Source organism: Bombina bombina, chromosome 9 (assembly GCF_027579735.1).
Source record: "Bombina bombina isolate aBomBom1 chromosome 9, aBomBom1.pri, whole genome shotgun sequence".
Lineage (NCBI taxonomy): Eukaryota > Metazoa > Chordata > Amphibia > Anura > Bombinatoridae > Bombina > Bombina bombina.
Genome location: NC_069507.1, coordinates 279468442 through 279484316, shown reverse-complemented (window position 1 = coordinate 279484316; position 15875 = coordinate 279468442). Strand labels below are relative to the sequence as shown.

At 48.7% G+C, this 15875-nt stretch overlaps 2 protein-coding genes across 2 annotated transcripts in view; both read left to right on the top strand.

Annotated features, from left to right (window-relative positions):
• LOC128640335 (tyrosine-protein phosphatase non-receptor type 6) overlaps nucleotides 1-15875 on the top strand; it is a 601976-nt gene that overhangs the window by 159776 nt on the left and 426325 nt on the right. The window lies entirely within an intron of this gene.
• On the top strand, nucleotides 2252-12506 carry LOC128640336 (protein C10). The gene is made up of 3 exons (XM_053692832.1): nucleotides 2252-2365; nucleotides 11142-11318; nucleotides 12254-12506. The coding sequence occupies exons 1-3, from the start codon at nucleotides 2299-2301 to the stop codon at nucleotides 12394-12396; spliced, it is 387 nt and encodes a 128-aa protein (XP_053548807.1). The 5' UTR covers nucleotides 2252-2298; the 3' UTR covers nucleotides 12397-12506.

Below are 15875 nucleotides of genomic sequence, written 5' to 3'. Positions count from 1 at the left end.
ACACACTGTCTCACACACACAGATATAACCGTACAGACTCACATGGTTAGTGCACACTGTCTCACACACACACAGATATAACCGTACAGACTCACATGGTTAGTGCACACTGTCTCACACACACAGATATAACCGTACAGACTCACATGGTTAGTGCACACTGTCTCACACACACACAGATATAACCGTACAGACTCACATGGTTAGTGCACACTGTCTCACACACACACAGATATAACCGTACAGACTCACATGGTTAGTGCACACTGTCTCACACACACACACAGATATAACCGTACAGACTCACATGGTTAGTGCACACTGTCTCACACACACACAGATATAACCGTACAGACTCACATGGTTAGTGCACACTGTCTCACACACACACAGATATAACCGTACAGACTCACATGGTTAGTGCACACTGTCTCACACACACACAGATATAACCGTACAGACTCACATGGTTAGTGCACACTGTCTCACACACACAGATATAACCGTACAGACTCACATGGTTAGTGCACACTGTCTCACACACACAGATATAACCGTACAGACTCACATGGTTAGTGCACACTGTCTCTCACACACACAGATATAACCGTACAGACTCACATGGTTAGTGCACACTGTCTCACACACACACACAGATATAACCGTACAGACTCACATGGTTAGTGCACACTGTCTCACACACACACAGATATAACCGTACAGACTCACATGGTTAGTGCACACTGTCTCACACACACACACAGATATAACCGTACAGACTCACATGGTTAGTGCACACTGTCTCACACACACACACAGATATAACCGTACAGACTCACATGGTTAGTGCACACTGTCTCACACACACACAGATATAACCGTACAGACTCACATGGTTAGTGCACACTGTCTCACACACACACACAGATATAACCGTACAGACTCACATGGTTAGTGCACACTGTCTCACACACACACACAGATATAACCGTACAGACTCACATGGTTAGTGCACACTGTCTCACACACACACACAGATATAACCGTACAGACTCACATGGTTAGTGCACACTGTCTCACACACACACACAGATATAACCGTACAGACTCACATGGTTAGTGCACACTGTCTCACACACACAGATATAACCGTACAGACTCACATGGTTAGTGCACACTGTCTCACACACACAGATATAACCGTACAGACTCACATGGTTAGTGCACACTCTCACACACACAGATATAACCGTACAGACTCACATGGTTAGTGCACACTGTCTCTCACACACACAGATATAACCGTACAGACTCACATGGTTAGTGCACACTGTCTCACACACACACAGATATAACCGTACAGACTCACATGGTTAGTGCACACTGTCTCACACACACACACAGATATAACCGTACAGACTCACATGGTTAGTGCACACTGTCTCACACACACACACAGATATAACCGTACAGACTCACATGGTTAGTGCACACTGTCTCTCACACACACACAGATATAACCGTACAGACTCACATGGTTAGTGCACACTGTCTCACACACACACAGATATAACCGTACAGACTCACATGGTTAGTGCACACTGTCTCACACACACAGATATAACCGTACAGACTCACATGGTTAGTGCACACTGTCTCACACACACAGAGATATAACCGTACAGACTCACATGGTTAGTGCACACTGTCTCACACACACACACAGATATAACCGTACAGACTCACATGGTTAGTGCACACTGTCTCACACACACAGATATAACCGTACAGACTCACATGGTTAGTGCACACTGTCTCACACACACAGAGATATAACCGTACAGACTCACATGGTTAGTGCACACTGTCTCACACACACACACAGATATAACCGTACAGACTCACATGGTTAGTGCACACTGTCTCACACACACACAGATATAACCGTACAGACTCACATGGTTAGTGCACACTGTCTCACACACACACAGATATAACCGTACAGACTCACATGGTTAGTGCACACTGTCTCACACACACACACACAGATATAACCGTACAGACTCACAGGGTTAGTGCCCTCTGTCTGTCTGTCTCTTTCTCTTTTTTCTCTTTCTCTTTCTTTCTTTCTCTCTCTTTCTTTCTCTCTCTTTCTTTCTTTCTTTCTCTCTCTCTCTCTCTCTCTCTCTCTCTCTTTCTCTCTTTCTTTCTCTCTCTCTCTCTCTTTCATGGAATTAATACCTGTGCACACGTTTTGTACATAGTTTGTGTGGGAACAACTGGTGACCCTTTGATGACATGTCCAGTCTTCAGAGACCTTCCCAACCCACGCAGACTGTCTCTCTCACTCTGGAGCAGGTCAAAGGTAACATAATGTCTGTCCTCCTCCTGTGGTGCAGCATTAGGTGTCCTGCGTCTGTACGTTATGTCTGTCCTCCTCCTGTGGTGCAGCATTAGGTGTCCTGTGTCTGTACGTTATGTCTGTCCTCCTCCTGTGGTGCAGCATTAGGTGTCCTTTGTCTGTACGTTATGTCTGTCCTCCTGTGGTGCAGCATTAGGTGTCCTGTGTCTGTACGTTATGTCTGTCCTCCTCCTGTGGTGCAGCATTAGGTGTCCTGTGTCTGTACGTTATGTCTGTCCTCCTGTGGTGCAGCATTAGGTGTCCTGCGTCTGTACGTTATGTCTGTCCTCCTCCTGTGGTGCAGCATTAGGTGTCCTGCTTCTGTACGTTATGTCTGTCCTCCTCATGTGGTTGCAGCATTAGGTGTCCTGTGTCTGTACGTTATGTCTGTCCTCCTCCTGTGGTGCAGCATTAGGTGTCCTGCGTCTGTACGTTATGTCTGTCCTCCTGTGGTGCAGCATTAGGTGTCCTGTGTCTGTACGTTATGTCTGTCCTCCTGTGGTGCAGCATTAGGTGTCCTGCGTCTGTACGTTATGTCTGTCCTCCTCCTGTGGTGCAGCATTAGGTGTCCTGCGTCTGTACGTTATGTCTGTCCTCCTCCTGTGGTGCAGCATTAGGTGTCCTGCGTCTGTACGTTTATGTCTGTCCTCCTCCTGTGGTGCAGCATTAGGTGTCCTGCGTCTGTACGTTATGTCTGTCCTCCTCCTGTGGTGCAGCATTAGGTGTCCTGTGTCTGTACGTTATGTCTGTCCTCCCTGTGGTGCAGCATTAGGTGTCATGTGTCTGTACGTTATGTCTGTCCTCCTCCTGTGGTGCAGCATTAGGTGTCCTGTGTCTGTACGTTATGTCCTGTCCTCCTGTGGTGCAGCATTAGGTGTCATGTGTCTGTACGTTATGTCTGTCCTCCTCCTGTGGTGCAGCATTAGGTGTCCTGCGTCTGTACGTTATGTCTGTCCTCCTCCTGTGGTGCAGCATTAGGTGTCCTGTGTCTGTACGTTATGTCTGTCCTCCTGTGGTGCAGCATTAGGTGTCATGTGTCTGTACGTTATGTCTGTCCTCCTCCTGTGGTGCAGCATTAGGTGTCCTGTGTCTGTACGTTATGTCTGTCCTCCTCCTTTGGTGCAGCATTAGGTGTCCTGTGTCTGTACGTTATGTCTGTCCTCCTCCTGTGGTGCAGCATTAGGTGTCCTGTGTCTGTACGTTATGTCTGTCCTCCTCCTGTGGTGCAGCATTAGGTGTCCTGCGTCTGTACGTTATGTCTGTCTCTCCTCCTGTGGTGCAGCATTAGGTGTCCTGTGTCTGTACGTTATGTCTGTCTCTCCTCCTGTGGTGCAGCATTAGGTGTCCTGTGTCTGTACGTTATGTCTGTCCTCCTCCTGTGGTGCAGCATTAGGTGTCATGTGTCTGTACGTTATGTCTGTCCTCCTCCTGTGGTGCAGCATTAGGTGTCCTGTGTCTGTACGTTATGTCTGTCCTCCTCCTGTAGTGCAGTATTAGGTGTCCTGTGTCTGTACGTTATGTCTGTCCTCCTCCTGTGGTGCAGCATTAGGTGTCCTGCGTCTGTACGTTATGTCTGTCCTCCTCCTGTGGTGCAGCATTAGGTGTCCTGAGTCTGTACGTTATGTCTGTCTCTCCTCCTGTGGTGCAGCATTAGGTGTCCTGTGTCTGTACGTTATGTCTGTCTCCTCCTGTGGTGCAGCATTAGGTGTCCTGTGTCTGTACGTTATGTCTGTCCTCCTCCTGTGGTGCAGCATTAGGGTGTCCTGTGTCTGTACGTTATGTCGGTCCTCCTCCTGTGGTGCAGCATTAGGTGTCCTGTGTCTGTACGTTATGTCTGTCCTCCTGTGGTGCAGCATTAGGTGTCCTGTGTCTGGTACGTTATGTCTGTCCTCCTCCTGTGGTGCAGCATTAGGTGTCCCTGCGTCTGTAGCTTATGTCTGTTCCTCCTCCTGTGGTGCTGCATTAGGTGTCCTGCGTCTGTACGTTATGTCTGTCCTCCTCCTGTGGTGCAGCATTAGGTGTCCTGGTCTGTACGTTATGTCTGTCCTCCTCCTGTGGTGCAGCATTAGGGTGTCCTGTGTCTGTACGTTATGTCTGTCCTCCTCCTGTGGTGCAGCATTAGGTGTCCTGCTGTCTGTACGTTATGTCGTCGTCCTCCTGTGGTGCAGCATTAGGTGTCCTGTGTCTGTACGTTATGTCTGTCCTCCTCCTGTGGTGCAGCATTAGGTGTCCTGTGTCTGTACGTTATGTCTGTCCTCCTGTGGTGCAGCATTAGGTGTCCTGTGTCTGTACGTTATGTCTGTCCTCCTCCTGTGGTGCAGCATTAGGTGTCCTGCTGTCTGTACGTTATGTCTGTCCTCCTGTGGTGCAGCATTAGGTGTCCTGTGTCTGTACGTTATGTCTGTCCTCCTCCTGTGGTGCAGCATTAGGTGTCCTGTGTCTGTACGTTATGTCTGTCCTCCTGTGGTGCAGCATTAGGTGTCCTGTGTCTGTACGTTATGTCTGTCCTCCTCCTGTGGTGCAGCATTAGGTGTCCTGCGTCTGTACGTTATGTCTGTCCTCCTGTGGTGCAGCATTAGGTGTCCTGTGTCTGTACGTTATGTCTGTCCTCCTCCTGTGGTGCAGCATTAGGTGTCCTGTGTCTGTACGTTATGTCTGTCCTCCTGTGGTGCAGCATTAGGTGTCATGTGTCTGTACGTTATGTCTGTCCTCCTCCTGTGGTGCAGCATTAGGTGTCCTGTGTCTGTACGTTATGTCTGTCCTCCTCCTTTGGTGCAGCATTAGGTGTCCTGTGTCTGTACGTTATGTCTGTCCTCCTCCTGTGGTGCAGCATTAGGTGTCCTGTGTCTGTACGTTATGTCTGTCCTCCTCCTGTGGTGCAGCATTAGGTGTCCTGCGTCTGTACGTTATGCCTGTCCTCCTCCTGTGGTGCAGCATTAGGTGTCCTGCGTCTGTACGTTATGTCTGTCCTCCTGTGGTGCAGCATTAGGTGTCATGTGTCTGTACGTTATGTCTGTCCTCCTCCTGTGGTGCAGCATTAGGTGTCCTGTGTCTGTACGTTATGTCTGTCCTCCTCCTTTGGTGCAGCATTAGGTGTCCTGTGTCTGTACGTTATGTCTGTCCTCCTCCTGTGGTGCAGCATTAGGTGTCTGTGTCTGTACGTTATGTCTGTCCTCCTCCTGTGGTGCAGCATTAGGTGTCCTGCGTCTGTACGTTATGCCTGTCCTCCTCCTGTGGTGCAGCATTAGGTGTCCTGCGTCTGTACGTTATGTCTGTCCTCCTCCTGTGGTGCAGCATTACGTGTCCTGCGTCTGTACGTTATGTCTGTCCTCCTCCTGTGGTGCAGCATTAGGTGTCCTGTGTCTATACGTTATGTCTGTCCTCCTCCTGTGGTGCAGCATTAGGTGTCCTGTGTCTGTACGTTATGTCTGTCCTCCTGTGGTGCAGCATTAGGTGTCCTGTGTCTGTACGTTATGTCTGTCCTCCTGTGGTGCAGCATTAGGTGTCCTGTGTCTGTATGTTATGTCTGTCCTCCTGTGGTGCAGCATTAGGTGTCCTGTGTCTGTACGTTATGTCTGTCCTCCTGTGGTGCAGCATTAGGTGTCCTGTGTCTGTACGTTATGTCTGTCCTCCTCCTGTGGTGCAGCATTAGGTGTCCTGTGTCTGTACGTTATGTCTGTCCTCCTCCTGTGGTGCAGCATTAGGTGTCCTGTGTCTGTACGTTATGTCTGTCCTCCTCCTGTGGTGCAGCATTAGGTGTCCTGTGTCTGTACGTTATGTCTGTCCTCCTCCTGTGGTGCAGCATTAGGTGTCCTGCGTCTGTACGTTATGTCTGTCCTCCTCCTGTGGTGCAGCATTAGGTGTCCTGCGTCTGTACGTTATGTCTGTCCTCCTCCTGTGGTGCAGCATTAGGTGTCCTGCGTCTGTACGTTATGTCTGTCCTCCTCCTGTGGTGCAGCATTAGGTGTCCTGTGTCTGTACGTTATGTCTGTCCTCCTCCTGTGGTGCAGCATTAGGTGTCCTGTGTCTGTACGTTATGTCTGTCCTCCTCCTGTGGTGCAGCATTAGGTGTCCTGTGTCTGTACGTTATGTCTGTCCTCCTCCTGTGGTGCAGCATTAGGTGTCCTGCGTCTGTACGTTATGTCTGTCCTCCTCCTGTAGTGCAGCATTAGGTGTCATGTGTCTGTACGTTATGTCTGTCCTCCTCCTGTGGTGCAGCATTAGGTGTCATGTGTCTGTACGTTATGTCTGTCCTCCTCCTGTGGTGCAGCATTAGGTGTCCTGTGTCTGTACGTTATGTCTGTCCTCCTGTGGTGCAGCATTAGGTGTCCTGTGTCTGTACGTTATGTCTGTCCTCCTGTGGTGCAGCATTAGGTGTCCTGTGTCTGTACGTTATGTCTGTCCTCCTGTGGTGCAGCATTAGGTGTCCTGTGTCTGTACGTTATGTCTGCCCTCCTCCTGTAGTGCAGCATTAGGTGTCCTGTGTCTGTACGTTATGTCTGCCCTCCTCCTGTAGTGCAGCATTAGGTGTCCTGTGTCTGTACGTTATGTCTGTCCTCCTGTGGTGCAGCATTAGGTGTCCTGTGTCTGTACGTTATGTCTGTCCTCCTGTGGTGCAGCATTAGGTGTCCTGCGTCTGTACGTTATGTCTGTCCTCCTGTGGTGCAGCATTAGGTGTCCTGCGTCTGTACGTTATGTCTGTCCTCCTCCTGTGGTGCAGCATTAGGTGTCCTGCGTCTGTACGTTATGTCTGTCCTCCTCCTGTGGTGCAGCATTAGGTGTCCTGCGTCTGTACGTTATGTCTGTCCTCCTCCTGTGGTGCAGCATTAGGTGTCCTGTGTCTGTACGTTATGCCTGTCCTCCTGTGGGGCAGCATTAGGTGTCCTGTGTCTGTACGTTATGCCTGTCCTCCTGTGGGGCAGCATTAGGTGTCCTGTGTCTGTACGTTATGCCTGTCCTGTGGTGCAGCATTAGGTGTCCTGTGTCTGTACGTTATGTCTGTCCTCCTCCTGTGGTGCAGCATTAGGTGTCCTGCGTCTGTACGTTATGTCTGTCCTCCTCCTGTGGTGCAGCATTAGGTGTCCTGTGTCTGTACGTTATGTCTGTCCTCCTCCTGTGGTGCAGCATTAGGTGTCCTGCGTCTGTACGTTATGTCTGTCCTCCTCCTGTGGTGCAGCATTAGGTGTCCTGCGTCTGTACGTTATGTCTGTCCTCCTCCTGTGGTGCAGCATTAGGTGTCCTGTGTCTGTACGTTATGTCTGTCCTCCTCCTGTGGTGCAGCATTAGGTGTCCTGCGTCTGTACGTTATGTCTGTCCTCCTGTGGTGCAGCATTAGGTGTCCTGTGTCTGTACGTTATGTCTGTCCTCCTCATGTGGTGCAGCATTAGGTGTCCTGTGTCTGTACGTTATGTCTGTCCTCCTCATGTGGTGCAGCATTAGGTGTCCTGTGTCTGTACGTTATGTCTGTCCTCCTGTGGTGCAGCATTAGGTGTCCTGTGTCTGTACGTTATGTCTGTCCTCCTGTGGTGCAGCATTAGGTGTCCTGTGTCTGTACGTTATGTCTGTCCTCCTCCTGTGGTGCAGCATTAGGTGTCCTGCGTCTGTACGTTATGTCTGTCCTCCTGTGGTGCAGCATTAGGTGTCCTGTGTCTGTACGTTATGTCTGTCCTCCTCCTGTGGTGCAGCATTAGGTGTCCTGTGTCTGTACGTTATGTCTGTCCTCCTGTAGTGCAGCATTAGGTGTCCTGTGTCTGTACGTTATGTCTGTCCTCCTGTAGTGCAGCATTAGGTGTCCTGCGTCTGTACGTTATGTCTGCCCTCCTGTGGTGCAGCATTAGGTGTCCTGTGTCTGTACGTTATGTCTGTCCTCCTGTGGTGCAGCATTAGGTGTCCTGTGTCTGTACGTTATGTCTGTCCTCCTCCTGTGGTGCAGCATTAGGTGTCCTGCGTCTGTACGTTATGTCTGTCCTCCTCCTGTGGTGCAGCATTAGGTGTCCTGTGTCTGTACGTTATGCCTGTCCTCCTCCTGTGGTGCAGCATTAGGTGTCCTGTGTCTGTACGTTATGCCTGTCCTCCTCCTGTGGTGCAGCATTAGGTGTCCTGTGTCTGTACGTTATGTCTGTCCTCCTCCTGTGGTGCAGCATTAGGTGTCCTGTGTCTGTACGTTATGTCTGTCCTCCTCCTGTGGTGCAGCATTAGGTGTCCTGTGTCTGTACGTTATGTCTGTCCTCCTGTGGTGCAGCATTAGGTGTCCTGTGTCTGTACGTTATGTCTGTCCTCCTCCTGTGGTGCAGCATTAGGTGTCCTGTGTCTGTACGTTATGTCTGTCCTCCTCCTGTGGTGCAGCATTAGGTGTCCTGTGTCTGTACGTTATGTCTGTCCTCCTCCTGTGGTGCAGCATTAGGTGTCCTGTGTCTGTACGTTATGTCTGTCCTCCTCCTGTGGTGCAGCATTAGGTGTCCTGTGTCTGTACGTTATGTCTGTCCTCCTGTGGTGCAGCATTAGGTGTCCTGTGTCTGTACGTTATGTCTGTCCTCCTGTGGTGCAGCATTAGGTGTCCTGCGTCTGTACGTTATGTCTGTCCTCCTCCTGTGGTGCAGCATTAGGTGTCCTGCGTCTGTACGTTATGTCTGTCCTCCTGTGGTGCAGCATTAGGTGTCCTGTGTCTGTACGTTATGTCTGTCCTCCTGTGGTGCAGCATTAGGTGTCCTGTGTCTGTACGTTATGTCTGTCCTCCTGTGGTGCAGCATTAGGTGTCCTGCGTCTGTACGTTATGTCTGTCCTCCTCCTGTGGTGCAGCATTAGGTGTCCTGCGTCTGTACGTTATGTCTGTCCTCCTCCTGTGGTGCAGCATTAGGTGTCCTGTGTCTGTACTTTATGTCTGTCCTCCTCCTGTGGTGCAGCATTAGGTGTCCTGTGTCTGTACGTTATGTCTGTCCTCCTCCTGTGGTGCAGCATTAGGTGTCCTGCGTCTGTACGTTATGTCTGTCCTCCTCCTGTGGTGCAGCATTAGGTGTCCTGTGTCTGTACGTTATGTCTGTCCTCCTCCTGTGGTGCAGCATTAGGTGTCCTGTGTCTGTACGTTATGTCTGTCCTCCTCCTGTGGTGCGGCATTAGGTGTCCTGTGTCTGTACGTTATGTCTGTCCTCCTCCTGTGGTGCAGCATTAGGTGTCCTGTGTCTGTACGTTATGTCTGTCCTCCTCCTGTGGTGCAGCATTAGGTGTCCTGTGTCTGTACGTTATGTCTGTCCTCCTCCTGTGGTGCAGCATTAGGTGTCCTGCGTCTGTACGTTATGTCTGTCCTCCTCCTGTGGTGCAGCATTAGGTGTCCTGCGTCTGTACGTTATGTCTGTCCTCCTCCTGTGGTGCAGCATTAGGTGTCCTGTGTCTGTACGTTATGTCTGTCCTCCTCCTGTGGTGCAGCATTAGGTGTCCTGCGTCTGTACGTTATGTCTGTCCTCCTCCTGTGGTGCAGCATTAGGTGTCCTGTGTCTGTACGTTATGTCTGTCCTCCTCCTGTGGTGCAGCATTAGGTGTCCTGTGTCTGTACGTTATGTCTGTCCTCCTCCTGTGGTGCAGCATTAGGTGTCCTGTGTCTGTACGTTATGTCTGTCCCTCCTCCTGTGGTGCAGCATTAGGTGTCCTGTGTCTGTACGTTATGTCTGTCCTCCTCCTGTGGTGCAGCATTAGGTGTCCTGCGTCTGTACGTTATGTCTGTCCTCCTCCTGTGGTGCAGCATTAGGTGTCCTGTGTCTGTACGTTATGTCTGTCCTCCTCCTGTGGTGCAGCATTAGGTGTCCTGTGTCTGTACGTTATGTCTGTCCTCCTCCTGTGGTGCAGCATTAGGTGTCCTGCGTCTGTACGTTATGTCTGTCCTCCTCCTGTGGTGCAGCATTAGGTGTCCTGCGTCTGTACGTTATGTCTGTCCTCCTCCTGTGGTGCAGCATTAGGTGTCCTGTGTCTGTACGTTATGTCTGTCCTCCTCCTGTGGTGCAGCATTAGGTGTCCTGTGTCTGTACGTTATGTCTGTCCTCCTCCTGTGGTGCAGCATTAGGTGTCCTGTGTCTGTACGTTATGCCTGTCCTCCTCCTGTGGTGCAGCATTAGGTGTCCTGTGTCTGTACGTTATGTCTGTCCTCCTCCTGTGGTGCAGCATTAGGTGTCCTGTGTCTGTACGTTATGTCTGTCCTCCTCCTGTGGTGCAGCATTAGGTGTCCTGTGTCTGTACGTTATGTCTGTCGTCCTCCTGTGGTGCAGCATTAGGTGTCATGAGTCTGTACGTTATGTCTGTCCTTGTGTTGTGCAGCATTAGGTGTCCTGTGTCTGTACGTTATGCCTGTCCTCCTCCTGTGGTGCAGCATTAGGTGTCCTGCGTCTGTACGTTATGTCTGTCCTTGTGTTGTGCAGCATTAGGTGTCCTGCGTCTCTAGGTGATGTCTGTCCTGTGGTGCAGCATTAGGTGTCCTGCGTCTGTACGTTATGTCTGTCCTTGTGTTGTGCAGCATTAGGTGTCCTGCGTCTCTAGGTGATGTCTGTCCTTGTGTTGTGCAGCATTAGGTGTCCTGCGTCTCTAGGTGATGTCTGTCCTGTGGTGCAGCATTAGGTGTCCTGTATCTGTTCGTTATGTCTCCTCATCATGTCACTCAGTAGACGGACCAACGTAGGTTGGTTTGTTTTAGGCATTTAATAGGTTGTACTTTTTCTATGTGCTATTTCATAAAGGTGCCATGATTTCATTGTAGAGGCCCTGGGGGAGGTTCTTGATGCTCTCCAGTCTCCTGCAGGGAGTACACGGCTAGACGAGGCACGAGAGAACTGTGGTAATGACCTGGGCAAGGTATTGCAACTGCTGCTTCCCACAGCTGTACAGATCCAGCAAGAAGTGCTTCAGACATACGGATTCAGCCCTGATGGGGAGGGTGAGTACGAGTTGAGAGAGTGAGTCGAGATGGTGAGTGTGTAGGATAATTTTAATTCAGAGGGTTGTAGGACTGGGGTTTGGAGAGAGTGAGCATGTGTCAGGAGCCGTGGAAGTTTGAGTGGCAGTCAGGAGGATAAGCATGGTTTGGGAGAGTTAGCATGAGTCGTAAAGATGTGAGTGAGAGTCAAGAGGGTGGGTAAGTCAGGAGCTTGAGAGTGTGCGGGAGTTGGAAGGTTGTGTGGGAGTTGGAAGGGTGGGTGGAAATCGGAAGGGTGAGTTAGAAGGTTGTGTGGGTGTCGGTAGGGTGAGTTAGAATGGTGTGTGGGATTAGGAGTGTTTATGGGAGGGTTTGTGGGAGTCAGGAGGGTGAGTTGGAAGAGCGTGTGGGAGTCGGGAGGGTGTGTGGGAGTCAAAAGGGTGAATTGGAAGGGTGTGTGGGAGTCAGGAGGGTGAGTGGGAGTAGGGAGGGTGAGTTGGAAGGGTGTGTAGGAGTCAGGAGGGTGAGTTGGAAAGGTGTTTGGGAGTTGTGAGAGTGAGTGGGAGTAGGAAGGGTGTGTAGGAGTCAGGAGGGTGAGTTGGAAAGGTGTTTGGGAGTTGTGAGAGTGAGTGGGAGTAGGAAGGGTGTGTAGGAGTCAGGAGGGTGAGTTGGAAGTTGGGAGGGTGAGTGGGAGTAGAGAGGGTGAGTCGAAGGTTGTGTGGGAGTTGGTAGGATGGTTTAGGAGGGTGAGTCGGAAGGATGTAAATGAGTCGGTGGGTGTGTGGGATTTGTGAGGGTGAGTTGAAAAGGTGCGTGGGAGTTGGGAGGGTGAGTCAGAAGGGTGTGTGGGAGTTTGAAGGGGTTGGAAGGATGTATACGAGTCGGGTGGGTGAGTCGGAAGGTTGGGCTATGCGAGTCTTAGTTTTTATGTCTTCTGCTTGTTTTTCTTCCTTTAGGAGTTCTCAGATTTGCACGACTAGTGAAGTCCTTTGAGTCACAGGACCCAGAGATCGCTGCCATGTCTAGCAAACTCAAATCCTTCTTTCTGCCCCCCCTCCCTCTCCCCCCACATGGTGGGCTCCCGGCTCCCTCTTCTTAATGTCACGCTGCAAACCACCTCTGTCATCTAATTTCCCAGGCCTAAACCTCCTGCTATGTACCCCATTATTGTGCTATGACTCCCCATCTTGTGCATCTAAACCTTACTATAGACCCTAGAGCCCCCCCTAGCCCTTGGCAGAAATTGTCTCACTTAATATGTGTCTGGATATGCTCACCTGCTCGGTTCCCAGACCTCGTTCTGTGCACCAAACCTCTCCTGGGGTCTTTGCAGCACATCATCATCCATCCTGTGATTTTTCAGGTTAGTGTGTGTGTGTCTGTTCAAACTTGTGCATGTGGTGAGGGTACATGCTTTTATGCTTTTATGCTTGTATGTGCATACATGAGTGTACGTTCGCCTGTGTGTGTCTGAGCATGTGGTGAGTGTACGTTCGTCTGTGTGTGTGTGCACTTGTTCATGTGGCGAGTGCGTGCGCTTGTTCATGTGGCGAGTGCGTGTGTGAGCTTGTTAATTTCACCACCAAATGTGATCATATTGTCATGGGACCAGGGGTACCAGGGATGCCTTCTTACCTGTTCGGTAAGGCGGAGGGCGCCATGATTACATTATTGCAAGTGTATTTAAATCGGGGGATAACATTTTATAACATTATCCTAAGGAGTATCACCCGATTTGAATCCACTTGCAAAAGAAAAAAACTATCAGAACTGTATAAATTGGATAAAAATATTTCATTTAACATCCGCAAAACGTTTTGCTTACTATTAACATTATTTTTGCAAACGGTTCCATCCTTGTTTTATGAAGAACTTTGATCGCTTTTGACTGCTTTTCAATAGTGCCAAGTTTGCTTGCATATAGGCTGTTTAAAATAGCAGCAGGAATCCAATGGATTTTTAACCCCACATTTGCTTTTATTGTGTGTTGCAGTATAACAGCTTATTGTGTGTTGCAGTATAACAGCTTATTGTGTGTTGCAGTATAACAGCTTATTGTGTGTTGCAGTATAACAGCTTATTGTGTGTTGCAGTATAACAGCTTATTGTGTGTTGCAGTATAACAGCTTATTGTGTGTTGCAGTATAACCGCTTATTGTGTGTTGCAGTATAACATCTTGCTGTGTATCTTATGGAGCTACTACTATAAGCTAACAAAACAAAAGTCTAACATTGTTTATTTTTAGCCGCTTTAGTTTGCATTGTGTTAATATTAATTGTGCTCTGTCTTAATTTTAATTCTTTTTAAATATCTTTATACTAATTCACTCTATTCACTAACTTCTTGTATACATCTGTATACGTTTTTTATACTAACTGGAATATTTATTTTATGAACTGAAATTAAATAGAATTTTATCAAATTAAATAGAATTTTATAAATTTTTGTTTTATGAAATCTCTTCTACCACCCCCACAGATTGAGCTATAGTATCAGGTTTTATCTGTTCTTAAGCACAGGAAGACTTTTACCTGTCCATGCTGAGTTATTTTTGCCAGTTTATCTGCATAACTAAGCGTTGTATTTTCTCTGTTCCTATTCCCTTCCTCTGATCTTTGATTTCCTGGTTTTAACCCCTGGCTTGACTTCCGTGTACGATACTTGCTGCCTGGACTGACTTATATTATCCTGACTACGCCTTTTTGGATCCTCCTTGTCTGTATCTTGCTTTGGATTTGTGCGCTTCTTGCTATTGGGTTTCTCCTGCACACAGGGTAGCCCTGCTCCCAGACATAACTCAGCCTATCATGGAACACTATAGCGTCTCTCTCCCAACAGTTAGCTGTAATGACCCAAACCCCTCAGGACCTACAAATCAGTCATGAGTCCTTGTTACAGCAAGTTAGAATTAAGGAACAACGCACTACTGTTGCCCCTTCTGCAGTCCCACCTCCTAGGTATGAGGTCCTGGCAAGTGAACCAACAATTGCCTTACCTGAAAAATTTGCTGGGGATCGCAAGACATACCGAGCTTTCGTCACTTCTTGTGAATTATTACATTCCCTGAAACCCTGCGCCTATGCTACCGATTATATTAAGGTGCGCACTTCAATTTCATTACTCACAGGGCAGGCCCTTCTCAAACATGGGCACATCAACTCCTGCATAGTGACCATCCAGCTCTCAATACCTGGGAGTCATTTTGTCACCGCTATAAATGTCCTCTATGATGATCCTCTACGCTCTGCTACTGCCCGTGGCACCTTACGATCTTTACGGCAGGGAAGGAGATCAGTGGAGAACTACATTTCAGGGAGGTGGCCTCTGATACAGCACTTAACAATGTGGCTCTCATTGATCAGTTTTGCATTGGTCTGACCAACTTAAAGACGAACTTGCCCGGATGGGGGTCCCTGCTAACCTAGAAGAATTGATTGTAGCAGTGACTCAATTGGATTGTCGCTTTTGTGAAAAGAGGCAGGAAAAACAGAATGTCATGCTACCATTTCCTAGACGATCAGACTACTATCCTCCCCCGATTCCTGTAATGTCACCTGCTGCTGAGACTACTTATGTAGCAGAACCCATGCAGATTGGGCTGGTTCACGGACCCCTGTCTGCAGTAGAAAGAGCTAGAAGACGGAGTCTCCATCTTTGTCTATATTGTGCCAACCCTGGCCATGTTTTAAAAGACTGTCCCATTATACCTGTAACGGGTATATTAGTAGCTCAGGCTACCTGTCTTAATTTACCCATTTACAATTCTTCTCACCTTGTCATTTCTGTTTTCCTGCAGCTGGGCGAGAACACCGTTTAACTTTCTGCTATCATTGATTCTGGTGCCAGCAGATGCTTTTTTTTATGTCAACCTAGCCTCCCAATTACGCATTCCTATTAGACAGAAAAAACAACCTTCACTACTTCATATGGTGGATGGCAGTACCTTGAAGACTGGTCCAGTTACCCAAGAATCATACTCCATATTTCTCTGTATCGGAGACCGGCATCAGGAGATTGTTGTCTGGGATATTGTTCCGTCACCTTTATTTCCTGTCATCTTGGGTATTACATGGCTTCGCAAACATAACCCACAGATTAACTGGAGTACTGGAGAACTATCTTTCTCTTGTAAGGTGTATCCAGTCCACGGGTTCATCCATTACTTGTGGGATATTCTCCTTCCCAACAGGAAGTTGCAAGAGGACACCCACAGCAGAGCTGTCTATATAGCTCCTCCCCTAACTGCCACCCCCAGTCATTCTCTTGCAACTCTCGACAAGAAAGGAAGTATCAAGAGATATGTGGTGAATTAGTGTAGTTTTACCTTCAATCAAGAGTTTGTTATTTTTAAACGGTACCGGCGTTGTACTGTTTTTCTCTCAGGCAGAAGTTAGAAGAAGAATTCTGCCTGGAGGGTTGATGATCTTAGCGGTTTGTAACTAAGGTCCATTGCTGTTCTCACACATAACTGGAGAGTATGGGACAACTTCAGTTGGGGGAACGGTCTGCAGATTACCTGCTTTGAGGTATGTTCAGTATTTTTATTTCTAGAGAGATGAAATGAGTTCTAGAAAATG

What these genes read in the sequence shown, in the direction of transcription:
- LOC128640336 (XM_053692832.1), top strand. Translation starts at nt 2,299, where the DNA reads ATGTCCAGTCTTCAGAGACCTTCCCAACCCACGCAGACTGTCTCTCTC. An exon ending in CACTCTGGAGCAGGTCAAAG is followed by an intron (nt 2,366 to 11,141) that starts GTAACATAATGT and finishes ATTTCATTGTAG; the next exon opens with AGGCCCTGGGGGAGGTTCTT. An exon ending in ATTCAGCCCTGATGGGGAGG is followed by an intron (nt 11,319 to 12,253) that starts GTGAGTACGAGT and finishes TTCTTCCTTTAG; the next exon opens with GAGTTCTCAGATTTGCACGA.